The following is a 28,000-nucleotide window of genomic DNA, read 5'->3' as shown; positions in this document are numbered from 1 at the left end:
CCTTTCATGAGTGTATACGCTCCCCAGGCATCTCTCCCTTCATGAGTGTATACGCCCCCCCCAGACTCCTCCCCCTTTCATGAGTGTATACGCCCCCAGGCATCTCCCCCTTCATTAGTGTATAGGCCCCCCCTAGGCTCCTACCCCTTTCATGACTGTATAAACCCCACAGGCATCTCCCCCTTCATTAGTGTATAGCCCCCCCCCCCAGGCACCGCCCCCCTCATGAGTGTGTACACCCCCCAGGCACCTCCCCCTTCATGAGTGTGTACGCCCCCAAAGCATCTCCCCCTTCATGAGAGTGTACGCCCCCCTAGGCACCTCCCTCTTCATGAGTGTGTACGCCCCCACAGGCTCCTCCCCCTTTCATGAGTGTGTACACTCCCCAGGCATCTCCCCCTTCATGAGTGTGTACACACCCCCCAGGCACCTACCCCTTCATGAGTGTGTACGCACCCCCCAGGCACCAACCCCTTCATGAGTGTATATACCCCCCAGTCATCTCCCCCTTAATGAGTGTATATGCCCCCCAGGTACCTCTCCCTTCATGAGTGTATACGCCCCCAAGCTCCTCCCTCTTTAATGAGTGTGTATGCCCCCCAGGTACCTCCCCCTTCATGAGTGTGTACGCCCCCCAGGCATCTCCTCCTTTCATGAGTGTATACTTTCAAAAGCATTTCTCAGAAACCCCTTACTGCACCTTTAACTGAAAAAACAAAGTGTGAAATTTTGGACACTTCATGTACTCAACAGTCAAAACTTTCCTTACATTGCAGAGAGACTGGTGCTGAAAGACAAAATAACCTTATAAAATTCATACACTATATGGTTTTTATATGTGATAACGCAATGAAACATGCCAAATTGTGCAGACATAATTTTTGTCCATACATAATTTGTCATACAAAGAAATTATGAAGATATGTAAAAACAAGAAAGAACCAATGAAATATGAATCAAACTTGAAGGGTTATTCAAATATAACAAATAATTAGCCACTACTGTAGTAAATATAGGTTCATAGTGGTTTGCCTTATATTTGCCTCAAAAATATTTAGAAATAGCTCAGGGGCCTGTTCTTCGTACGTCGCTAACTCAGTTAGCTGGATTTGATTGTTGGCGATTTGGCATGATCTTGGATTGTTTGGTTCTTTGACGCTCATCCTGGACTTGCTGTCATAGCAACAGGTGTGCAAGCTTAAACCTGCTCGGGAGCAGGCTTATTTCATGTAAACAGGATTAGATCCCGGCTTCATAAGCGGAGCTGATACGGGAAGTCCAGCGCAGCGCGATAGTGCACTTTCTGAGATTATGATATATTTTTTTTCTCGTGACTCGTGAGATTGTCGTTTACATTATTAATTTGTTGGAAACGCACATTTATTTTCGACTTGTCGGAATCGGGCTTTAACTACAGCACAAACTGTCTGCATTGCCCTAAGATTATTTGCGAGTGGCTCTTTCCTTTACACTATTGGAGATGCGGAGAACTTGATGGAAAGTGCAGTCTGTCGTGTCATTCGGAGTTAACCTGACGCTTTTAGGTTTAAAAAACAGTTTTAGTTTTTTTTGTGGCATTTCCAAGCCACTTAAGACCCAATGTTGTAAAGCATTTTTTTTTAAAGCAGTTTTTTTTTTTTAGGCTATCATAATTATGACCGCCGCTAAGCTAAGAGCGAAAGCGGTCATATAGGGATTGTCAAAGTTTTTTTTTTTTTTTTTTTGTCATCTACTGAATTTTTCATCAACGATACCAGGGACACCGAAACACCGGGGAACATGAAATTTGGTGGGCATGTAGCCCCACTAGACTTTTACGGAAAAATTTCGTTTGGTCCCCGGGGGTATGTTTTTATGGTATGTTGCTCTTAAGGGCCCACATCAACCTAGCCCATAATCACTCATTTGTGATTTGTGCCCCTCCCATAAAAAATGAAAATGCAATATTATTCTGCTTTAATCGCCCCTATCTTCAGTTGAGATGTTCAGAACTGCACCATATTTCATGTGTATGATTAACTTGACATCCTCTGGGGGTATGCTAAGTTTCGTAGAATTTCATCCATGGGGGGGTATAAAATAAATTCATTTATGTGCACATTTAGTGACTGTACACTCTTTGGCCTGTAGATGGTGGTGTTGGGTTTCTGGTTTAGGATGATACTGTCACTAAGGTTGCCAACTGTCCCGAATTAGGCGGGACGTCCCGTATTTTGGGCCTAATTTATTTGTCCCGTGCGTGACCTCCCGTGTCCCGTTTTTTGACAAGCTGATAAACCACTGACTGATACAACAGCAACAGCAGCAGTGCTGACCACGACACTTGAGAATGATCACCGACACCTGTCATCATCCAATCACAGCTTTTTTTAATCACTGTTTTGAGACAAATCATTGTTTGATTTGCGAATATTCTCTGCCGTCTGGTCGCTTCCGCTTCAAGCCGGACTCGTCTCGCGCTAACGGTAATTTCCTTTCACTGTCCACGTTTTGATTTCGGCTAATCAATTTTGGCGAATGCAAACAACGTGATTATTGTTCATGAGTCTAACATCCAGCCACGCAAGAAAACATGTAATCTACCTGAGGGAATAATATGCTCAAAAAACATTTCTGATTATTATTAATGTTTTAAAGCTTTTAGAAAGTACATAGAAAGCTTTTGTAACATTATCTTAACTGTCACTTTTGATTAATGTAATGCATCCTTGCTGAATAAAAGTAGGCAAATACTTTATTTTTTTTCCCAAAAAATAATCTTACTAACCCCAAACTTTTGAACTGTAAGCCTAGTGTATAATGTTAAAAAAGCTTTCTATTTTAGATAAATGCTGTTATTTTGAACTATGGTTTGTTTGTAATGTGACTTTTTTCATGTATGACATTAAAATTATTTTTAGAATTAAATACATAAATAGGTTAAGCAATACAAATGTGTTTATGTCTGATAACCTTTTAAACACAAACTTAACTGACACTGAAATGACGTACACTGTGTGATACAGTACAAATATTTTGAGTGTCCCTCGTTTTCCTATAAATAACCACGATTGTCCCGCATTTTCCTTTTCTGAAGTTGGCAACCCTAACTGTCACACAGGGCTGGACTGGTAATCTGGCATACCGGGCAAATGCCCGGTGGGCCGACGTGCTTTTGGGCCGATACATCTCATACTTTTTTTTTTTTTTTAACGGCCCATAAAACTCGTACATCGGCGGCCCATTCGTTTTGTTTTGTTTAATTGACGGCGCTGGGTTAGTGCTGGTGTAATGCATTGGTCAAAAACAAGTAATAAAAATTCAGTGAGTGTTTTAGCGCAATTTTCTCACCTCATGGGATCACAACACTAAGAGATAGTAAATCTTTTCCTGGATTTTTTTTGTGCGTTCCCGAGATTAGACCTTCCTTAACATAATGCCGAAAACCCGAAGTCTCTAGGTGGTCTGGTTGAGGAGTAGATAGAAGTGCAAGATTGGTACGCACAGAACAGAAATCATGAGTTAACAATCGCAATTTGTCCGGTGGAAAATTGCGCTAAAAAGTAAGCGTTGTTTTTTTTTTCCACTAACAGACCGGCCCATGAAACGCGTAGATCAGCGGCCCATTGGTTGTTTTCTTGATTGACACTGGGCTGGCCCAATCACATCTTTAAACACCTCCCCCCTCTGGGCTCTGAGCGAACGTGCAGTGTCAAGTGTGTATCTGTCAAAATAATAGTCTGAGAGATGGAGAAGAAACGCAAAGGAATGTGCAGAGAAATAGCGTGAAAAATAGATACAGGCCCTTCAAGCAGATGCTGTAAAATGTGTCAAGATATATATGTTTTCTGCAGCAGCAGGACCTTCATCAGCTCCAGTGGCTGATGAGGAGGATCAGGAGAGAGATGAGAAAGTGTAGAGTCCGCGGTAAGCAGAACTACTTTCAAAACACTTTGGCTATGAGTGTAGGAACCCATAACCCAGTTACAGATTATTTCCACATCTGCATAGTTGACGATTACAGCAATTTACTAGAAGTTTAATGAGACGCGTTTTTATCCATGTTTTCCGCCAAAATAAAAGCTCCATGCAGTTTCCGTCAAAATAAAAGATCATGTGCTTATCTTTTTCAAGTATAGAAATTAGTACAAAACTAATTATGAAAGTTTTCTTTATTTTTCAGTGCATTTGTTTTACAATATATGGCTATTAGGCTACTGTCATGAGATTAATATTATAACTATTATTATGTAGTAGTGTAATATAGACAGACACTGTTACTAAAAGAGGTTTGATTTTTTCTTTGTTATATTTGCACACTGAATATGGGTTGGAGCTTTTAATTTTGAACCCTCAAACTGCACCAGATTGATGAATTCAACATTAAAATGCACAAAATTTTCTTAGGGGGAGCATGCCCCCAAACCCCCTCTAGAAGGACAGAGGTCCACCCACCACAGTTTTACCAAAATTCCTGTGACAATTTTGTACTTATTTAATCTGTTAACTCTCACTCATTTATACTCACTCATTACATGGCATTAGTGGTTTTACTGAATAGGAGTTGAACAAAAACATATTCAAAGGCGTTCAAAGATGGGTGGTGTTTATGATCATATGTAGTGGGCCAGTCTGGGCCAAAATGCCAGGGCCGATTTTCTGTCCCAGTCCAGCCCTGCTGTCACACACACACATGCAGGAATACAAACAAACGCAAGCATGCACACACACTGACATCCACACGCACAGACACACACCCATACACACACATACAAATCCACATGCACAGACACACACACACGCGCACACACATGTACGCTACGCACGCATACATACACGCACAGACACACAGACACACACACAAAAACACACACATACACACACACACACACAGACAGACATGCACATACTACTACTTTTTTTAGGTATATATATAAACACGCAATACAGCCAAATTGCTCCACGTCATTTATTTTTGTGGAAAGCCAGTGCAGGCCTGAGCGGCGGTCATATTTTGTACCGCCATGCGGTACATCTAGTTTTTTATGAAGATCATACAATCATGACCATGCCGATTACAGTATATGTCACTCAGACTTCACTAACGTGATTGGTACCATAGACTATAGGCTAGACCATAGACTGCCATCAAGGCCTCAATGAAGGGGATTATGTGAACAGAAAGGGGGTTCACAATGTAAATGTGCAGCCCAGTTACTATTGTGATTCTTAATATTCCAGATTAGTAATATTATATCAAATAAAAAAAGGCAGTTGACTAAAATCTTCCATATCACAAATGTGAAAGCAAAATGGCCAGGATCTGTGAATTTTCAGAGATTGAGGAGAAAAACTGAGCGCGCTCTTTGGCCACACTGAGCAGCCAATAGCAGCGTTGCTGATCAATGTTTCTACTATCGTAGCCTATCCCCTTTTAAACTTCGCATGAACGCGCAATTATCTCAGATAACTCAATCCAGCTATATTAATCATATCCGGCAGGTGTGTTCGAAGAACCTAATTAGCCAGATCATGATTAGCACGCCACGATGATATCATCTTGGATGTGTAATTTACGAAGAACGGGCCCCTAGTCTGAGTGGTCTACTAGATAATACTGAGTGTGAGTGAGTGTGTGTGTGTGTGTGTGTGTGTGTGTGTGTGTGTGTGTGTGTGTGTGTGTGTGTGTGTCAGGGTTGCCAACTCTCACGCATAGCCTTGCCTAATCAGTCTGTGTGCCGAGAGTACAGACTTCAACTATAGTTGCGAACGTTGTCTGACGTGCGTTATGTGGGCTAGCTAAATTGCTCAATAAAAATAGGCTCATTGTACAAATTTTGTCAAATCGGGCAAGTGGCATTTTAAAATTCCCCAAATTATGAAAGGTTGCCCAGATTGTGTTGAGTCTGCCACAGTCAAATGCGGATGCTGAGCGAACCTTTTCAGTTGGCCTAAACAAGACTGACACCAGGAACAGACTGTCACTTGATGGCACCCTGTGAGTGATGGGAAGTTCGGATCATTTTACTGACTCGCTTGTTCTACCTCGTTCATTAAAATGAACGAATCTTTTTTCGAGTCATTTCGTTCATTTAAGGGGCTTTAAATGTTATACTTTTAACAGCCAAATTCCACGAACACATCCACCTATGCAGTCTTTACCATATTCTGAATTAAGAAATCATTATAATGCAGTCAAAAATAATTTACAGGGAACATAAATAATTACTTTACCTTCCGAGTCTTTCGTTCATTTGTCACGTGACAGACGCAATGAACGTTCATGAACGGATCAAACCCTGCTTCAGATACGAGCCTCCTGCAGAGGTGGTGAAGCAGGCCAACTCTGCCACTGTGGCACAACAGGCCTAATGTGTGAAACTTGTGTGTTGTGGTTTTCTGGGGAGGTGGAGTAACTATTATGTGTCCCATTTGTTTTGAGATTTCTTATTGTTTTGATGTTGTTGTTTTACATGTTTGTTATTTAATCACCTATCTTAATTTTTTTATATCAATCGATCAATCAATCAATTAATTGTACATTCTGAAAACACTTTTCCATTCTATTAGTTTTTTTTTTGTTTTTTTTTTTCCCCATAAATCAGGGTTAATACTAAGTAAACAAGGATTGACATTTTTAAAATTAGGGTTAGGGTGCCAAAAATGTTGGCACCTGAAGTTTTACAGAGTCTCACTCCAGCCAAAGTCCCAAAGTTGGCAACCCTGGTGTGTAAACAGGTTTTCGCAGTTGTAATCAGGTTTTTGCAGTTGTAAACAGGTTTTTGCAGTTGTAAACTTTCCCGACTGGTAGCTGAAGAACTTCTGAAATTTCAGTCTGATGTTTGCTGCAGCTGGTGGCTCCCAGCGACTAAACACACACGCACACGCACACGCACACACACACACCCACCCCTTTCGTTTCGTTTTTTCATCATTGTATCATATAACAGTAACACCTAGAAACAGTTCACTGTACAAAGTGATTAACTGAAGGCCTTAATTTGTGACTAAATTGTATTGTATTTATTTACCCATAGTTCTATGGCTGATTTGAACTCAATTGTTCCTCTTTAAAAAACGATTAGTTCCAGTCCTTGATTCTGTTTGGTCAATAGCATAAACTGTAAGGTCAATAGCTGTGTTTTATTCATGAGAAAACCTGACTGCTTCACCCAACGTTCTATGTATCACACTACACAACACCCATAGCAACCACTCTTCTCACTGATATTGTTCATTGAAGCTTATTCACCTTATTCCGCCCTGCCCACTTTTAATACTTCGCGCTTCCGCATTTTGTCATCCGACTTCCGCTAAACTGACACTGCACATCCGGTAGCTATTTCAGTCGTTAAAAGATTGTTTATAGTTAGCCAAAACTTTATCAAAATGACAAATAACGTTAATACCGTAAATGTTTTAAATTGGGAGCACGCGGAGAAAACTTCGTACGACTATCACATTGTCTCATCCATCGTCATTGTTTACGTGGCCAGAGGTAACGTTAACCTATGGGAATATTTAACTACGTCCTGTCAGAAGGAGTTGATGGAGCAGCAATGAAAAATTATTTGTAAATAATAAGGAATGAGAATATTTAGGGTTAAGGATAGGAGATTCGGTAATTGGTTAAATATGAACGATTAAATAAGTTGTATAAATCAGTTGTAAGAAGTGTTTGTTGTTTTCAGGAAGCTAGAGACACCTTCTACTGACCTTCATGTAGATACATTTCACCATTTAAATTTCATAAACCAAGATGGTATTCATTTGCAAACTTGACGTGACTTATTCCTTCTAACTAGAAGACTTAATTCATTTAAGTTTTAAGGGGAATCTACAGAGCTCACATTATATTGTTTTATAATAAATGACTGACAGGTAACATCTACTCACATTGTACAGGTTTATAAAATAACTATTCATAACAGGTAACATCTGCTCACACTGTAAAGGTTTATAAAAATAACTTCATAACAGGTAACACCTGGTCACATTGTAAAGGTTTATAAAAATAACTATTCACAACAGGTAAAATCTGGTCACATTGTAAAGGTTTATAAAAAAAACTATTCATAACAGGTGACATCTGGTCACATTGTAAAGGTTTATAAAAATAACTTCATAACAGGTAACATCTGGGCACATTGTAAAGGTTTATAAAAATAACTTCATAACAGGTAACATCTGGGCACATTGTAAAGGTTTATAAAAATAACTTCATAACAGGTAACATCTGGGCACATTGTAAAGGTTTATAAAAATAACTATTCATAACAGGTAACATTTGACAAGATTCACAAGGACAAGTTTCACATTCCTTTCATAGAGGAGATCGGTAATGGTGAAGCCTGTCTGCCATTACTTCATTGACTGGACGAAGTTATTAAGTGCACGATATTGAAGAAAAATGCGATATGCAATAACTCATTAAACAATGCGATATTCGATATGCGATACGATAATGCTTAAAGTATATAAAATTTACTTAAATTAGATTTAAAATTATATTTACATATGTGTTTCACATTCTTTTTGTAACAAGAAAACATCCCTTCAACTTGTGAAAGTGAACATCAGTGTTTTACTGTATATAAATGTGGATTGTTCATTGAAGCTTATAAAGTATAGGGTTTTATTCACGATAAAACCTGACCGCTCACCCAACGTTCTATGTACACAACACCCCTAGCAACCACTCTCAGCAACGTAAACACAATGTTCAACCTCTAATTGATATTGTTCATTAAAGCTTATAGAGTAGAGCATGGTTCACCAATCTCGGTCCTGGAGGGCCACTGTCCTGCAGAGTTTAGCTCCAACCCCAATTAAACACACCTGAACCAGCTAGGTCTCACTAGGCATACTAGAAACTTTCAAACAGGTGTGTTGAAGCTGGTTGGAGCTAAACTCTGCAGGACAGCGGCCCTCCAGGACCGAGATTGGTGAACCCTGGAGTAGAGTATTGTGAGAGAGATCGAGTAGGCGAGTGTACCTGCATTTACAGTAGATATAGCATTTTCCTTCAGGTCACTCCGTTTGAATGTTCGCTGCGAGATCTTGTCCTTTTAACGGGTTTTCCATGCCCTAGTCATTTGATAGTTGCATCTTGCTTCTTCGTGTTCAAAACAAGTTTCAGTCTTTCAATATAAAAGTGTGCTCTACTGACTGACTCGCTCATAAAGACAGTCTTTGCCGCCATAATGGCGAAATAATGTAACTGTGTGGTAACCGTTTTATAAAAGCTGGTTTAAAGGTGCACTTGTTGGTTGTCTCCCTCTGTAGTTTTGGTTTTAACTTTGGGGGGTTGAAGTGTGAACTGTTTAACAGGGTCCCGGGACATTTTCGATCTCTTTATGAACTTTTTGAAGCGTCAAAGTGTCAGTTGCGTAGCTGTCAATGGAGGGACAGATATCTCTCAGATTTCATCAAAAAAAATCTTCATTTGTGTTCCGAAAATGAACGAAAGTCTTACTGGTTTAAGAACAACATAAGGGTAATTAATGACAGAATTTTCATTTTTGTGTTAACTAACCCTTTAAGACTAAACCTCAAGTGTCATAACACCATCAAATGAAGTTCTGATAGAACTGTAGTGTAGAAGTTGTTTTGCTTAAAACTTTTAGGTTTACAAAACTAAAGCCAGTTACAATAAAATCAGTTGAGTGGGAGAGAACTACATGGTGAAGAAGAGACAATGAGAGCTGTGCGCAAATAAATAGATAGACCTCAGGGCCAAATTAACATAAGGGCTAGATGGGGCAGATGCCCCACGGCATGAGCAAGGAGGGGGCCCGAGATTGGCAATAATAGACCTAGATTGACTAGCACCTAAACTTTGATGACACCTGTCTGAATTGCACTTTCAGGTGGATATTAATAGTTTGTTTATCAGTAATATCACTCCCTCCAGGAAATAAACGACACCATGGTTCTGGTTACTGATGGATTTATTGCTCTTGTTATCCTTTTCTCCGCCATCACATTCACCATCAATGAAATCCACCGTCAAACTACAGTATGACAATGTAAAAGATAAACACGTTCACATTCACTATAAAGAGGTACATACAAATACACTCGGGAAATACAAACGTAATACACATACCTCGCTGGCTGCATAACCAAGAGGGAATGAGTTCACTTGAAAATACCCGGTTCAAAAAACAAAATTGAAAAACATCTTTACTTCTTCACTCAAAACATGAGTAACTCTTTTAATCCACACACGGAGAATAACTTCTCACCAAATATGTGTTTTTCCTGTTGCACCTTGAAAAGTGTCAGAGTGCAACGCAAAATGTACTTTAGTTCCTAGTTAACATCGACACTCAATATTCATGAATGGGTTAAACAAATGTCAATGTCAATGTCAATGTCACATTTATTTATATAGCACATTTCCAAGGCCAAGGGCCTACCAAAGTACTTCACAGTAAAATACACAAAAATATTAGTCACACACTGATACATAAAAAACAATGAAATAACAAAATACTAAGAATAAAGGTACACATATAATACAACATTCATCAAGGCGGCTCCCCTGTGCCAAAAGCTACTTCAAACAAATGAGTCTTTAGCAATGATTTAAAAGTGGACAGGCTACTAGCAGTCCGCACAGCTACAGGCAGTGCGTTCCAGAGAGTGGGAGCTGCCACTGAGAAGGCTCGATCACCACTGGATCTCAGTCTAGATCTAGGAACCTCCAGGACCATCAGACTGGCTGAACGGAGGTCTCTGGAAGGCCTATGCAACCTGACAAGGTCTGTAAGGTACTCTGGGGCTAGCCCATTAATACATTTAAAAACAAATAAAATAACCTTAAAATCAATCCGATACTTTACTGGAAGCCAGTGAAGCGATGAGAGCACTGGAGTAATGTGCTCCCGCTTCTTCCTGCCACTTAAAAGGCGAGCTGCTGCATTCTGTACAAGCTGCAGACGATAGAGCTCAGACTTCCCAATGCCTGTATACAAGGAGTTACAGTAATCCAGGCGAGAGGTAATAAAAACATGAATAACTTTTTCTAGGTCAGCCTGTCTCAGATACGGTTTGACTTTAGCTATCAGTCTAAGCTGAAAAAAGCTTGCCTTAACCACAGCACTAACCTGCTTATCCAGTTTAAAAGCACTGTCGACAATCACTCCAAGATTCCTGGCATGGGATCTTAAGTGAGGTGCTAGTTGGCCAAGGGAGCTGGTAAGAACCTGAACCAACTCTGGACGACCAAACAAGACAACCTCCGTTTTATTCTCATTAAGTTTTAAAAAGTTTTGGTCCATCCATGTCTTAATATCGCTCATGCAGTTTATCACAGCCTGCAAAGATTCTTTAGCTGGAACCTTTAGCGGTAGATACACCTGCACATCATCAGCGAAGCAGTGGAAGGAGATGCCATGCTTCCTGAAAATGAATCCCAAAGGTAGCATATACAGGGTGAACAGGAGTGGACCCAGAACCGACCCCTGCGGTACCCCACAGGTCAGAGGGGCCACTGAGGAGGAAAACTGTCCCATTTGTACAGAAATTGATCTGTCTGTTAAATACGACTCAAACCACTGAAGGACAGTGCCTTTTAAGCCAACACAGTGCTCTAAGCGCCACAGAAGAATTTTATGATCAACTGTGTCGAAGGCTGCAGTCAAATCAAGCAGAATTAGAATGGCACAGTTGCCAGTATCAAGGTGTAAGAACAGATCATTAAAAACTTTTAAAAGAGCAGTCTCCGTACTGTGACGAGACCTAAAACCAGACTGAAACTGTTCATAAACATCAGCTGTTTTTAAAAATTCTTGGACCTGAATTAACACAGCTCTTTCTAAAACCTTTGAAATAAAAGGGAGCTTAGAAATAGGTCTAAAATTAGACAAAACCAGAGGGTCTAAGTTCTTCTTCTTCAGAAGAGGCTGAACTATGGCATGTTTAAAGGAGGATGGAACGCAGCCAGAACTTAGACACAAATTAATAAATTTCAAAATAAAAGAATCCACCGAACAGAAGACCTCCTTAAACAGACATGATGGAATACTATCAGTTTGACAGTTAGCAGGGCGTAAATTTGCAACTATCTCATTCAGTTCAGAGAGAGAGACCGGTTCAAAACTGTCAAAGACAGCTGTGCTTGCTAAAGGAGCTGAGGGGACCTGAGCAGACCGAGAGAGTGGGATTCTAATAGCAGAAATCTTGTCTGTAAAAAACTGCAGAAAAGCCTCACACAAGCTAGAAGAAGGCTCCATACAGACAACATCACCAGAGTTCACTAGTGAATCAAATACATTAAAAAGAACCTGAGGCTTATGAGCATTTTTTGACACAAGTGAGGAGAAATATTCAGTTTTTGCAGTTTTTACAGCCTGCTGATAATTAATAAGACTATCCTGAAGGAGTTCCCTAGAAATTTGAAGATTGTCCTTTTTCCATTTTCTCTCCGCCTGTCTACATGTGCGCCTAAGTGTACGAGTGGACTCATTCAGCCAGGGCTCCTTCTGTGGCTTTATGCGCTTTAAAATCATGGGTGCAATCGAATCTAAAATCTTAGTACAGAGAGAATCAAACATTGCTATGCATTCATCCACACTGCGGTCATTAAGATCATCCAGAGAGTATAAAAAAGAGTCTTTAAAAATATCACAAAACAACTGTGGAGTTCCAGAATTAAAAACACGAAGACGGCGCAGAGGAGCTGCGCTTAGAGAGGGAGCAGGCACAGAGATGGAGAATAGAACAGGTAAATGGTCAGATAGAAGTGTGTGGCCGATCTCAGTTATCTGTATGTCCAGCCCATATGACAGCACAAGATCCAAAATATGACCCTTTTCATGCGTGGGCTCCCGAACAGACTGCATAAGGTTAAAAGAGTCAATTACATTCATAAAGTCTTTGACCAGAGGTCTGTTCTCACAACACACATGTATATTAAAATCGCCGACAATCAAAAAAATATAACAAAACATGTTAAATAACAGAAATAATATGTATGGCAGTTATAAGTAATGTGGCAGAAATTAAACCAACCGCTGCATTCCTGTATTGCTGCACGAAAGATCTATTCAGTGGCTCCACACCTCATTCACACCTCACATGCAAACAAAAGTCTCTGGTAGCTTTTGACAGACTAGACAGTCTTGTCTTGTAACAAAACTAGCATGCGTGACACTGCTTTGATGCTCCTCCAAAAACTCAAATAATGTGGACAGACCTGAATGGTCAAGTCATTAACACTGTCTTTTTTATTCTTCTGAAATGTGTTGTGTAGCCTACTGAAATTTTGCAATTTCAAATAAGAAAATAAAGTGTACTTTTCAACAAGTCATGTCTAAAATGCACAGCTTCAGAGTTTAACAGAGAACTGAAGATTATATGCATGCAAAACACCACGATGTAGGCTACTGAAAAAAATATATATATTTCTGCCTGTGCATTAAACATGTATCCTTGAGAATATCACAGTTAGGACTTGGACAGGATTATTTCTTCATTTCTGCATTCAGTGTCTTAAGTGCCACATGATCTTTCACAAAAAGGCCTATGCTGATCTTGTGCTCATTTCTTATTATTATCAATGTTGAACACAGTTGTGCTGCTTAATATTTTTGAGGAAATGGTAATATGTATTTTTTCAGGATTCTTTGATGAATAGAAAGTCAAAAGAACAGCATTTAAAGGAAATAGAAATATGATGTAACAATGTATGTCTTTATTGTCAATTTTGATCATTACAAAGCATCCTATTAATCTTCAGAAAAACAAACAAAATCTTGCTGAACGAACACTTTTGAACAAAGGTATATATAACAAAATATGTATATACTGTGCTTGAAGTGGAAAAAATAAAAAAGTGCTGGCGGTACTTACGTGGAGGGGAGTGGAGGGGAGTGGAGGGGAGGGGAGGGGAGGGGAGGGGAGGGGAGGGGAGGGGGGGGGGGGTGTTATGGTATGATTGAACATACAATCAAACGGTTCTACAATACCTATCAAGTCAAACCCTGAATATTGATAACTAACCAGATTATATTCATTATTAATTGAAAATTTATTTGCATTATGTTCATCTAATGTCACATCCACAATAATACGTTTTAATAAAAATAAAAAAATAAATTAAAAACATTTTCTAAAGTGTCTTCACGTTCTGTTTTCGCTGGAGGTGCGTACCGGCCTACATCGAGCACTGTGTATATCTCAATACAGGTGAATGTCAGTAAATGGTCGTGTAACTGAAACTCCTCGTCCTTCTCACCACCCTCTGTATATACTGATCAGCTCCCTTTTCTGAAGTTCTAAGATGGTCTGGGTCTCAATCCCTCCACTGTGTTTACCAGTGCGTCTGAAATTCTTGGGCATGTTTTCAAAATAGTGGTGCCAAGTGCCTTTACTGTTTGCGCCAAAGCCAAACACACTGACCTAAGCACAGAAAAACACATCAGCAGAAGTACCTGACAGTAAGCCACACAAGCTCTGTGAATGCTAAAAGCTTTACCTCATCACAGATGTGCAGGGCGAACATCAGCACAAGGAAACCCGTGGATGGATAAGATCTTTTAGACTTAATGTGCAGCCACGTAGTGTGCACATAATGCATGAAAGCAGGGTGTATAACCATCACCTGAAAGAATGAGAGGACCGTTAGCAAAGAACAAAAAGGAACTTTGATGTTGTAGCCTTTACAAGCTACTTCATGAACATAAGAAGGAATGTTGTTTTAACCGCGGAAAGACGTCAGTACACCGTTTTTCAAGTTCAAATCCTCCAATGTTAATCTACTAACTCTCCTGACTGCTTTGTTGGACAAAAATGCTGGATTCGGCGGGATTCTTACAGGATAAAAATGTATCTGCTTCAATTGAGTGCATACATTGTTTATGCGCATTTGTATAATTTATGCGTATTTTGGCTTTTCCATCCAGCATTCTTTCATGCGATATCACATATGTGCATAAAAATAGCAGTGTTGAAATAGGGCTGGAGTGAAACTCTGCAGGAGAGTGGCCTCCAGGAGCAGGATTGAAGACCTATGGTGACACTAAAGGGTTTCCATGGCATACATTGTGCACTTATCTCAAGCCTAAAGTAGTCTGTGTGCCATAACATTAATCTCCACAGCAGTCTCTCAGGTGGAGTTTGTAGAGACAAAGCATACAACTATAATGACCAATTCAAAATTATTTATATGAACTCTTTTCTGTTGAATGGTTTATCATTTTCGTTGGTTTATTATTAACATAAAATTTAGATACTGTGTGATCTTACTTTGTCCTTGTTGGCTTGCAGCTTGTCTATAACCTTAAATCGTGTTCTGTTGAGTAATACAGAAACAGAAAAAAGGGTCAAAACAATCCAAGAAATAATTGATGACAAAATAAAAGTACATATGTCCAGTGTTGGGGTAACTCATTACAAGTAACTTGAGTTACACAATCAGATTACTTTTTCAAGTAACTAGTAAAATAACACATTACTTTTAAAATTAACAAAATATCATAGTTACTCTTTCAAATAAGTAACACAAGTGCCCTTGTGCTCATGTTGAGACAAATAATCGAGGTGCAGTGTGTGTGTGTGTAAACATGATGGTTATTGTAGTTCTAGACTGAATATGAGTGCATTTATTCATCTCACTTGCACAAAAAAAATCAATATTCCTGAAAAAAAATGCAGAATCAGAATACTATGTAAACCTCTTATAACTAAATATGTTAAATAAACATACATTTTTATGCATTTACCAATGTACTTGCTTCTGACCTTCAATAATTCAGTTAAACCATAAGCAAAAATGACTATAGATTTTTTTTTTTATTGGTAAAGTAGTGTTAAACTTTTTTTCTCCTATTCTTCCGTTATCCAGAACAGCAGCAGCTAAAAGGTTTGTTTGTTTGCTTTCCTCTACTGTACACGCGTGAATTTGCATTTCCTTAAGCATGAGGCTTATTTCACTTTTGGTGTGAAAGGGCCTTTATATTTGCCCAAAAATATGACTTTTTTTTTTGTTCTAAAAAAAACAAGCACACCCCATGTGAAAAAAGTAACACAAAAGTAACGTAACGCATTACTTTTCTAAAAAAGTAACTAATGCAATTAGTTACTTTTGAAGGAAGTAACGCAATATTGTAATGCATTACTTTTCAAAGTAGCTTTCCCCAACACTCCATATGTCATTGAAGATATAAAGACTAACCAATCATCATATTTTACCTCCAAATCAAAAGATATCTGAAATTACATTTTGCTTATATAGAAAATAAAAAAAAATTGTGTGTGTGTGTATATGTTCCCAAAAAAAATATTTCTATAATATTTAAATTGTAAATTATTATATATATATATGATTTTTTTTTCTTTCATTTTGCGATTCAATGTGACTTTTTTTATAATAAATATTTAACCATTATCTCACCGTTTAATAGTTCCATCAGTAAGAGCACTGGTGACCCACTGGATATCCAGTGTTTTGAAGGGCAACAACACCAGGTTGGTGGTGTTGTCCAGATGAATGGCACTTTCTGGGTACAAGCAGCGGTGGGTGGTCCTGGACCCAACATCTTTCTCATAACCTTCAACTGGTGCCTTATTCATTCTGATAGAGACAGAAATGATAATATTAAAGTAATATTAAAATCAAAGTGGACCTATGTCCGTTTTAAAATTCTTGATTCAGTTTTTCAGCTCACAAGCATGACGCGCAGCGCTACTCATGCTGAGAGAGAGATAAGACAGTAGATCTGCACGATTAATCTTTAAAAGACTGTGATCTCCATTCAAACACCCACACAATCTTCTTCCATTTCGTGTCTATTAAACCTTTTGACAAAATCATATCGCAACATTCAAATCTGTGTTGGCGCTGCCGCTGACCCAGAGAGAGTTGTCATGAAACAGCAGTCATTTCCTCATAGTATCATTATTTCTGTGATACAATAGTTAAAATTATCATAGAAGTACTGAGATAAAAGTTTAAATGTAAACAGTGATGTCTACGATATATAGCGATAGAGTAAATCAGCTTTTGATAAAAACTTGGTGCTTAAAATAACGCATTTAACTATTACATTGTTTCGCCACAAGCGACTGTTAAAAAATGAATTTGTTATTGAATCATTTATTAAAGAGAATGTAGTAGCCTACTGTATGATGCTTCTAAAATAAGTCAGAAAAATGTGATGAATTGTTTTTGTAAATATTACTCATCTTATACATCATGTAAATGTATGATTTAACTTTTTCCAATGGTCTAGTGTAAAAAAAAAAGAAAAAAGATTTTACCTCATTACAAAATCATGACTGTCTATAAGAGGACCATAGAATGATCCTATAAGGTTCCCAGAGTTCCCCACCACAGCACAGGTTCGGCAGCGAGATGGACCAGCGTCTCTGTAGTGTTCCTCTCCAGGAATGACAGAGAACAGCTGCTGAATCACTTGAGAATAACTAGCTTTGCTCTTAGACTGTAGAGACTGTGGGTGGATTAAAAACAAATCTAATGTCACAGTGATGCAGGAAAGTGCACTTCTACGATCAGCATGAAATTATAATCAAATAAAAAATCAATATAAAGAAGATTACATTTGAAAATCACTAAGAACAATTTCTATAAACTAGCACTGATTAGTTAAAAGACTTTACAAAATATTTATATAAAAAAAAAATGCTGTTTTTGAACTTTCTGTTAATCAAAGAATCCTAAATAAAATGCATCAAGTTTCCACAAAAATATTAACCAACACAACTATTTTCATAATAATAAGAAATGTTTCTTGAGCATCAAATCAGCATATTAGAATGATTTCTGAAGGATAATGTGACACTGAAGACTGAAGTAATGATTTTACATTTAAATATATTTAAATAGAGAACAGTTATTTTAAATGTTATATTGTTTCACAATGTTAATGTTTTTCTGTATTTTTGATTAAATTAACAAACATTAAAAAAAATTACAGACCCCAAACACACATTATATCATTAGAAAACCCATTCTCCATTGTTCTAATTCTACAGTCAATTTTTAAAGAATTCACTCCCATTCAAGTCATCATTGTGAATATGAACAGAATTGTCCACACCTCAGAAAGTTAGACTAAAACTTCAGAAAAAGAACAGCATTGCAATTCAAAGAATTTCAAAGCAGTCACACAAGAGTATCATTTCTTTAGACCAACACAACAACAAACTGAGTCAGAACTGGTATTTCATGTTGTTGATTAGATCCACTATGAAGGTGTTGGAGTGCTATGAGGTCAAATATGTGGGTTTTTTTTGTTATGTTTTTTTGTTTTTTTAAAGATTATAGAAGGCGAGGCCAAGAGCCGTGGGAGCGGAACAAGACCGGTGGAGCAAATGCAAGGGTACTATACGGTTATCCGGACCACATGTGATGACCTACCCCAACCCCGCCCCTAAACCTACCCGTCACTGGGGTTACGACCAACCAAGAGCGGTTGTGGTCACGTGTGGTCAGGATAACCGTATAGTACCAATGCAAGTACACAAGTCAACAAAATAGGGTAAGATGAGCCACCCCCTGTCTCTTGGCAACTGTACACTTTTTTTGTCACGTGACCATATATTTCGGAACCACCCACCACTTCTGCCAGACTGTGAAAATGAAAAGCACATGGGAAGGCACTAAAGCTTGCTACAATTGTCGGTGTTATGTGTGTTACACGGTGTTCAGTCGCAACACCGGTTTCATCACTTTCATTTTTTTTTTTCATTTAAAGCGTTAAGATTTAACGCAATTAACGCAGTATCCGTTTTTTTCTGTCACCCGTTGACTAGCTTTGTATGAACACACTCTAATGCAAATGCATTTAAACCATTCAAGCGGGACAAGACAAAAGAGACCGCGCTGTCTGTTTAAGTCCTGCCTTATGTGACACACACAAACACACACACGACCCACAGAAAGACAGAAAAACCCCCACAGAAAAAAATGTATTATGTTAATTTTGGGCTCATTTTAATTGTAATAATATGCTGTAAAAAATGCAGTGCCATTTTCAATGATCTGTGAATGTTTCATGAGCTGTATGATGTTTTTGACACATTGGAGTACATTATTTTATAGATTATGAAAAAAAAAGAAATTCTATTTATCAGCAAATAACTCAGCAGTACTTAAGATTTTTTCAAAGTGGATACATTCACTGTAAAGTTCAGACTCTAAGCTTTCAAATGACATCAACTTTGTGTTAATCAAGGCAAAAAATTTAAAAAATATGGTAATGAATATTTTCGCAGCTAGGTGGCGCCTGCTGGCGGTACACTCGGTTTTAGAGGGATTACTCAGCACTCGTTGGAGTTAATAAATGTGATAGATGCGATAGATAAAAATAATTAGATAAAAAGCTGAGATCCTAAGCTTTACAATGATATATATTTTGTGTTGTTCCATTCAGTGGTTGCTTAGTAATTAGATTGTTTTCTTTCCGAATGGGAATCAAAAAGATAAAATAAAATAAATAAATAAAAAAGCTATTCATACTTTGCAGTCACGTGACTACCATGGATACCTGGCGGGCAACCAACGGGTATTTTCAATGTAGAGTCCTGTAGTTCCAGGTCTTTCTAGTAGCTATCAAGTCTGTTAGCGAGCTAGCTGCATAACTATGGACTAGGGCTGGGCGATATATCGCATGACATTGTTAGGCGCATCTCGTCAGTAAAGCCGGTTCTTTGATTAGTAGTAAATCGCCATCACCTGCTTTCAGATGGAGCGGCATTTACAACACAGAGCCGCAATACGCCATAGCTGCGTCTAGCCTGCCGGAAACTACAAGAAGAAGACCCATCTGGCGTTTCCTGATGGATCGAGGTTGGTCCTTCTATGTGAAATCAAAGCCCGTCTACGGAAAGCCTGTTCACTCCAACGCCCTATTAAGTCCTATTGGTTGTAGTTCCAATCAGAGTTCCACTGGGGGCGCTCGCCATGAGTGCAAAATGAATGGGAGTCAATGGGGCTAGACGGCTAAATTTGTCTCCCTCACCCGATTGCCGTTGAGAAATCTCAGATTTGATTGTAGGTTTTGCAAGTTCAACATGGGTTATAGGTCGAAAGTTGAATGAACGAGTACTTATGTCCTTTCGATTTGAGTTGTTGTTGCCCATAACATGCTAGCATTTTGCTAATGAATGCTGATTGGTCAGTGAAGGACTGATTACGACCAGAGATACCGCTTGCAAAACAAAAACTCTTCTAGTACGTGTATTTACCTGTGTCAGCTGTGTTGTCGATGCACTTTCTTTTCTCTCGAGGCAGAGCGTGAAAGCACCAAAGTGACACAAGGATTGCCGTAAAGCAGTATCAGTATGACGTCATTGACATTTTAAAAGACTTTTTAAAGCAAATAAGTGACTCTAAAAAATCGAACACCCAGCAATGTGTAATTTCTTTGCATCTCCTTTCGAATACAACATTCAAATTACTAGACAAAAAATTATATCCTGAGAAAAGTGGATTTTGATGGGTATAGCGGCGCCATAGACCTCCATTCATTCTGCACTCGTCCTGTGAGCGCCCTCATATGGAACCAGATTGGAACTGCAACCAGTTCAGAAGCCGGAAGTTTACAGAGAGTGGAAGTTCTCCCCTTATTAGACATTCTCTGATAGAACCGTTGGGTGAAGCGGTCATAGCCGGGTTTTATCGTGAATAAAACACAGCCATTGACCAATCAGAATCAAGCACTGGAACTAACCGTTTTATAAATGTATATTAAGTTTATTTGATAGGGACAGAAATTGGGCAACAGCCTGGAACACTTTTTTTTTATTTTTTTTAATCCTTTGTCATAGATGCATTCTGGTCATTTAAACTGATAGGAAACATCCTGAAATTACTGTACTTTCATTGTAATTTTGCCTCATTTACCCTTATTTTGAGGAACACGCAGATAAAATATGGCTCATCTTACCCCACTCTTCCCTATATAACATTGTGATTTTTGGCCATTTTTAACACTAAGGATGGAAATTAATAGGCCTACCTGCCACCAGGCATAGATGTCGTCAAGAAGCCCGCTGTTATTGAGAGAGAGCAGTGGTGGGACATCTTGTCTGAAGCGTTTGGTAAACCACTCGTCGTCACTTGCAGCCAAACACCGCTCCATACAGGCACAGGGTTCTTCATGAAACAACTGCTCCACCAGGCTATTGTTCATCAAATGTTTGAACCGATTATTAGGAACTTTATGTATGGTCACTGTACTGATGATGGCACCCAACAGAACCACGAATAAGACCTTCATGTGTTTACAAGACGGCATTTTGAATGCAGAGGTGCTTCTATCCTCGGATGTTGTGTTTGTATAGATTGAGGTTCAGGCGATTCCTCTGGCAACTTTCAGCACCTTAATATGAGACCAGCTGCAAGAAGCTGAGCATTAAGGACAATAAAAAGAAATACTTTTCTACTTAAAAAAAGATGGGTTGTTACAACGTGTTTGGGTCAGATATGGACAAGCCCAACCATTGCTTTAAATTAAACAGTTTAGGTAAATTTAAACCAACAGTTTGTCCATATTTGACCTGAAACGCAGCATTTTTTGTTCCTCGTTTTCAAGTTATTTTTGGATATGCTGGTCTAATGTCTTTTATTTAATTTATTTATTTATTTAGCCCTACATAACAGTACTTGAATGTATTATAGCCTACACAATAATATTAATGATACGTAGCCTATTAAGCAACAAAGGTAAACAATAAAAAATTAATTCTTATGAAACATACCATTTTCAGTCGAGGCTGCATAAAGGTTTTGTGTTCAATCTAATTACAATCCTGAACATTGTATGCAACAGACATTTAAGATGGACTAAAATCTTTAATTACGGCATTTAAGAAATGAATAGAAAAATGGAATAAAAATAAAACATTTACTCACTTTCTTGCCTTTAAATAAAACTGCCCAGTTTTGAATCCAGCGGTGAATGCGTTTCTGTGGACCTATCTGAATGTGTTGGAGTGTACAATTGTGAACTGGCAGATCTGGTTAATCTTGTCACACAAACAACTGGCTAGATCAATCACTTCATAGTTCACATGAAAATTAATGACATAGTTCTAGGGTTGATATAACAGGGAGGCCTTATGAGAGTCCTTCAACCTTCTAACCAGACTTAGGGTAGCTAGGAAAATTATATATATATATATATATATATATATATATATATATATATATATATATATATATATATATATATATGATCAGGCTCTGGGCTAGAATCAGTACTCTAAGGGAGTACTCAAACCCATCCCAATGGGAGGGATTACTAAAGTGAGCCACATCTTCACCCAAATAGTAAACACACAAGTTGTGTGTGTCATCTGGTGTCAGAAACCTGAGACACGGATCCACACACTTCTTGAAGCGCTTTTTTTCACTTGCCATAATTCTTACCTTTTTCAGGTGATTGTAAATCAGACAAAACAGTCCCTGAAGACGAAAAGAGGATGACATGTTCTCTAAGCGCCCCCTGGGTTGTAGTGACTTCATAGGCTGTTGCCAGTCAAATACGCTCTATGCACGAACGCTGCTGACATATTTCCCGTAGAATCTCAGCCAGCGTCTTTACTTCCGCATAGCGCGTTCTATAGCAAAGTGTATTAGCGGAAAAACTTTCCTAAAATTAATTTTCTCAGAAACGGAGACAACGATTTTAGAAACTGATTCACTAGTCGGATTTTGCATGATATGAGAGAATACTCACCCTCAAACTTGTCGATGTAGCTCGAAATATATAATTTAAAGCCCTTCTCTTTCTTACTCGTAAGTGTGACCGCTAACTGCCTCACAATATTGTTAACCGCTGGAAGTTCTTGTAAACATCGAGTGTAATTTGCCATTTTCTCCACCTAATGCAAAAACGGCTTCCGACGCAGCACCGGATGTAACTGGGTGGGCTGAGACAAAACGCGGAAGCGATCGTGCATAGACCCTATTTGATTGCCATTGGAAAGTTTTTCAGACACCGGTTCACCTAGAGTGCGTTCCACATGAGCGTCATTGACGCAGTGTGAGTTCCCTCTCGAAAGGGAACCAGTTCCACAAGTTTAGGGACAAACATAAAATTGTCTTTGGTTTGGCAAGACAAGCTTTCAGCACTCAGATGCTCTAATGATCCAGATGACAAGAAATAAAACGTATTGCTGAGTATTGCATATATTTCCTGGCCATAATATATCTCAGACCTCAAAAATACTTTTCAAGAAATACGAGAAACCTGCCAGCCTGACCTTATCAATTAGGTAAGTTTCACCATTTATATACAGCGGAAATTTAATTGTACTCACTGTGCACTTAAATTCGATCAGTGTAATCAACTTAATGTTCTTGTCTTTGAAATGTAACGTTTATAAAATATTGTGATGGTGGACTGAGTGGACACTTCTATTGATGAAACACAGTTTGAATTTTTTTTATTTTTATTTAATATTGTTTTATGTTTTCAATATTTAACCTAAATGAAATAAGTGATAGCCTATATCCGAAACAATTTAATTAACCCTCTGATGCATTAATTAGGCTATAAAATAATGAAGTAACATTTTTTTTTTTATTCACGTCAAAACAATAGGTCCAATTATTTTCTCAAAAGGAAGTATTTTTAAATGAATGATGCGTATTTAAAATAATAATAATAATTAGTAGGCTACAACAAAAGTGGTGTCGAAGTTACACTGACCTTTTATTGCACTATATGATTTTAATTACTAATCGAAAGTCGAGTTTAAAGTGACAATTCATGCAGAAAGGACAGAAATGACCGTGAGGACCAGTTATACGTGATTTTGATTTTTACAGTGCGGTGGTTTGAACTTTACACAAATAACTGTTAAACAGTCATTTAAATCTATGGCACTATAATGTAAATAATGCATAATTTTTCTGTCTTTTTAATTACAAAACTGTTTTTGTCCAGGAACACTACGCAGGCAAAAGATGAAAGTCTTCAACAGACTGGCGCCTGGTTACATCACCTTGCCTTTAAGCTTCATGACAATATTTCTTCTGTACACTCAAAACGCCCCGATGGACGATACCACATACGCGTTTGATGATTTAATATTCGAACCTTCATGCTCCTGTAAAACTTGCGTCATGGGATTTCTGGACGATGACTGGTTCATTTATCGGTATAATCCCACCATACCAGCTCTCCTCAACAGAAAAAACAGCGTGTTACTTGGAGACACGAACAAATGGTGGAGGGTAAGACTTTAAAATATTAAAGGTGGGGTCCTATGATTCACTGTGCGCCAAGTGAAATAAATAAATATACACAAAACCTATAGTGTGTGTGTGTGTGTGTGTGTGTGTGTGTGTGTGTGTGTGTGTGTGTGTGTGTGTGTGCGCAAACAAACGTTTAGGCTGTTTGCATCTTTGTGATAGCTCAGATTCCCTCATGCATTTCATCCTGTAAAACATGATACATTATTTGATTACATTATGTATTTCTTTTCTTTAACTCCAATTGTCATGACAAGTTTTGGATTTTTAACTCAAATGTATAAGTTTAGTAAGCTTAACTTCCTGATGCCAGGATAGTATGCAGAAATCTAGAAACAACCGTCAGGCAGCCAGTTGAGGAACACCCTGTGAAAGTGAAGATAAAACCATTAGCCTACCTATCTTGATACTTGTATTGATGATCTTGATTAAACAAACCATTAGCCTACCTATCTTGATACTTATATTGATGATCTTGATTAAACAAGATTGTTGTCTTGATGCTAATTTTGAATATTTCTACAGGGCCTACAACCGTCAAAGCTCAGAGTCAACTACACAAATGTGGTGGACACATTGTTTTCTCTCTTCCCCGATGAAGATCATTATTCAGACGCTGGTCCAGATCGCTGCAGAACCTGTGCTGTGGTGGGAAACTCTGGGAACCTCCTGAGATCCAACTATGGTCAACTAATAGACAGCCATGACTTTGTCATAAGGTATTAGGCCGGCGGCACACTGGCTGCGTGGCGTTTATGTTGCGTGTCAGCTGCGTGGTGTTTTCTATGTCTTTGCACCAGAAACGTGTCTGACGCGGGCAGCGGCGCTGCTGCTGTTTATGTAAAATATGATAAGCCTCATTGATATATTCGACATATGGGGAGAGAGTTGTGGAAGGCCTATACTTCATGTTAAACATATATAGCAGCAAAGACAACGTCGGCAGTTTTGACGGCAAAATAGACCACAGAATATTTCGTTCTGTATTGACAGGTGCAATATTTGAAAATCGATAATTATCATTTTTATTATTTTAAAATTACATTTATATCTGCATTTATGTCAAAACCTAGAGACTTTCAAATATCAAAATGTAATTTATTAATATGTATTCGTGTCAAAATGACATATAAACATCTTTTCCTATTCTATTTTGCCTGGAAACGCTTCCAACATGTTGGAAGCGTACTGTTTAAAAACAGGCAACGGGTATTGAGCCTATTTTTCACGCGACACACAAGCGTGCACGCTTGTGTGTCGCGTGAAAAATAGGCTCAATACCCGTTGCCTGTTTTTCTCTCAGGATAAATAAAGGCCCGACAAAAGGTTACGAGAAGGACGTGGGGTCTAAGACCACTCACCGGATTCTGTATCCCGAGAGCGCTGTGGACTTGGATGACAACACCCATCTGGTGCTTTTTCCCTTTAAGATTCGTGACATGCAGTGGCTCATAAGCATCTTCACCACTAGACACATCACACGGTGAGTACTGTTTAATAAAACAATAAAAAAATCATGAAAGCAAAAAAAATATTATCTATATCTTTTTGTTTCTCAGCACCTACACACGAGTCAAACCTTCAATCAAAGTTAACAAGAACAAGGTAAGTGCCCATGTCATTAAATCAATGTAAATGAAACCCGTTTTTAAGCCCTATAATAAGCAGGAATGAATGTCTCATAAATGTTTTGGTTTCTGTCCAGGTGATGATCCTCCACCCTGGTTTTATAAAATACGCCTACGAGAAATGGCTGCAGAAAAATGGCAAATATCCTTCTACTGGCTTCATTACAATCGTATTTGCCCTGCATGTCTGTGATCAGGTAAAACTGTTTGCATTTTTCACATGATGCTTCAGTTTTAAACTGGCTGTGTTGATTGCTGATGATATCAGCAGAGTTTCTGTAAATAGAAAAAGAAGTTTAAAAAAAATTTGCATGTGCAAATTTAATCTTAATTTAAATGTAATCCCTCCCAAACTAAGTGCAAATAGCAATTTGAATTTTCAATAAAACAGTATGCAATAATTACTGTTTGTTTATTGTTAACATAGTATGATTATATTTGTTAAAGTCATAAATGGATGCTGCATTATTGGGACATTACTTATAATAATATTCCACTATTAAATGCCCGCTAGGCACTTTATTTGTACAATACTTTGTTCAAATATTTTCTTAATCTCTATTTAAAATAAATGCTACTCATAGGCCTAGTATGTTCCTTGATTAACATCTTTGTTGATCCTGGTCTGGAAAAACATTCCAGTGAACCAATCTGATTTGAGGGACAAGTTTACAGTTTATGTCAAGTTTAGGCTTACAACCAGGGTTAGGTGCTTCTACCTCAGTGTTATTTTTCTCTGATTTTAGGGATAAGTTTTGGGAAGGGTCATAGATTTAGGGTTAGGGATAGGGTTTGTCCTTTAGGACAGGAATATTGTTCCAGTTTCAACAAAATATGTTGATCCAGGAACATGCTTTTGCTTGGCAAAATTACGGTGAAGCCTGCACCCACCTTACTCTCCACTTCACTGATTCTGTTATCTGCTGGATTTCTTTGGTAATTCTGTCTGGCTCAATCAGATAATGGTGGCAGAGTTTGTGTAAATAGCCTCTGCCAAAAGGTGGGCTATTTGCACTTGGTGACAGTCCTTAACTTTAATGATCATTTCCTTTTTAAATAACATTAATTTTATTAACATTTTGTATTTGCATATATGCCTTTTATCCCAACCCCAAACCTCGTGCATATTTTTTCAAAAATATTACCAATTTATTTAGTGGTAAAACTTGTTAATGAGAAAAAAATACTGAATGCACTATCAAGAAATGCATGTAGAAATTTACCATTATGAAATGATATCTGAATAGCTTTTAACCCAGTGCCATATTGCCACCAGCTAGATAACCCCGAAATGGCAAAACTCCTGACAGCTCTGTCTTTTACACAGGTGAATGTCTTTGGGTTTGGAGCTACAAGTAATGGAACCTGGCATCATTACTTTGACAAATCTCACACTCACTTTAAAGGCGGCCCTCATAAAGGAGACATTGAAAACAAAACAATGCATCAACTTCAGCACAGAAACAAGATTTCAATATATAAAGGGTATTGATAAAGAAAACTGTTCTTACATTTAATGAAGGATTTCAGGATGGATTAAGTTCTGAGATTGCTACAAAAATGAATGTTAAAATGAATAAATAAATTTCAGTGTCTTTAATATAAATGTTGTCTTCCAATGGCAATGTTTTGAGAGCTGTAGAATGTCCTACACTTTTTTTCCCATTTATAATGCCTTACTGTACACATTGTAAACATATATGTTGTTGATGCACTAATATATAAGACATCTGGAATGTTAAAGTTTGTGGATCACTATCTTGTATTATAAAAAATAAATAAATAAAATTAAAAGGTTGAGACTTTGCATGCATGCATTTTGCAGAAGAACATTGTTTTGTTTGTGCTTAGGCTTTGCATAAGGGCGGATGAATCCGGTTTTCCTACTGCTCATAAAACATTCCCTACTAGGCTTAAGAGATATAACAGATGGAAAGGATCTCAAGGTGACTAGCTGAAGATGTGTAGCTTTACCCATTAATAGACACGGTACTTACTTGAGAATAAATTCCAGCACAGCGCTACAAATAACCCTTCACAATAGATAATGCTTTAAAATGAATTCTGTTAGAGTGAGTCCACTGAGGATGAGTTGTGTAGAATCCAAGTGTAGTTTTATTAAAGCAGGCTAAAAGTGAATGAATACAACATAAACAGAACAAAA

General features: G+C 38.1%; 2 protein-coding genes across 3 annotated transcripts in view; one reads left to right on the top strand and one right to left on the bottom strand.

The window, feature by feature from the left end:
- Positions 1–27,635, top strand: part of LOC307162922 (CMP-N-acetylneuraminate-beta-galactosamide-alpha-2,3-sialyltransferase 1-like) — a 50,637-nt gene extending 23,002 nt beyond the window's left edge. The window contains exons 1-7 of one of the 2 annotated variants that reach the window (XM_079878675.1): positions 22,980–23,226; positions 23,901–24,190; positions 24,734–24,927; positions 25,512–25,691; positions 25,768–25,813; positions 25,914–26,033; positions 27,164–27,605. In XM_079878675.1, the coding sequence (XP_079734801.1) occupies positions 23,921–24,190; positions 24,734–24,927; positions 25,512–25,691; positions 25,768–25,813; positions 25,914–26,033; positions 27,164–27,328 (975 nt within the window). In that variant the 5' untranslated portion in view covers positions 22,980–23,226; positions 23,901–23,920 and the 3' untranslated portion in view covers positions 27,329–27,605. Of the gene's footprint in view, positions 1–22,979; positions 23,227–23,900; positions 24,191–24,733; positions 24,928–25,511; positions 25,692–25,767; positions 25,814–25,913; positions 26,034–27,163 lie in introns of those variants that run through there. The other variant, XM_079878676.1, reaches the window with a different exon arrangement.
- LOC307163329 (CMP-N-acetylneuraminate-beta-galactosamide-alpha-2,3-sialyltransferase 2-like) lies at positions 14,193–21,245 on the bottom strand (the record flags this gene model as incomplete). Its single annotated transcript, XM_079879364.1, has 6 exons — positions 14,193–14,385; positions 14,462–14,587; positions 15,232–15,277; positions 16,379–16,558; positions 17,245–17,435; positions 20,967–21,245. The coding sequence occupies 6 exons, from the start codon at positions 21,243–21,245 to the stop codon at positions 14,218–14,220; spliced, it is 990 nt and encodes a 329-aa protein (XP_079735490.1). The 3' UTR covers positions 14,193–14,217.
- Positions 27,636–28,000: the final 365 nt, after the last annotated feature.

Source organism: Squalius cephalus (genome assembly GCF_949319135.1).
Source record: "Squalius cephalus genome assembly, chromosome: 8".
NCBI lineage: Eukaryota > Metazoa > Chordata > Actinopteri > Cypriniformes > Leuciscidae > Squalius > Squalius cephalus.
This window is presented reverse-complemented; position numbering and strand designations above follow the sequence as displayed.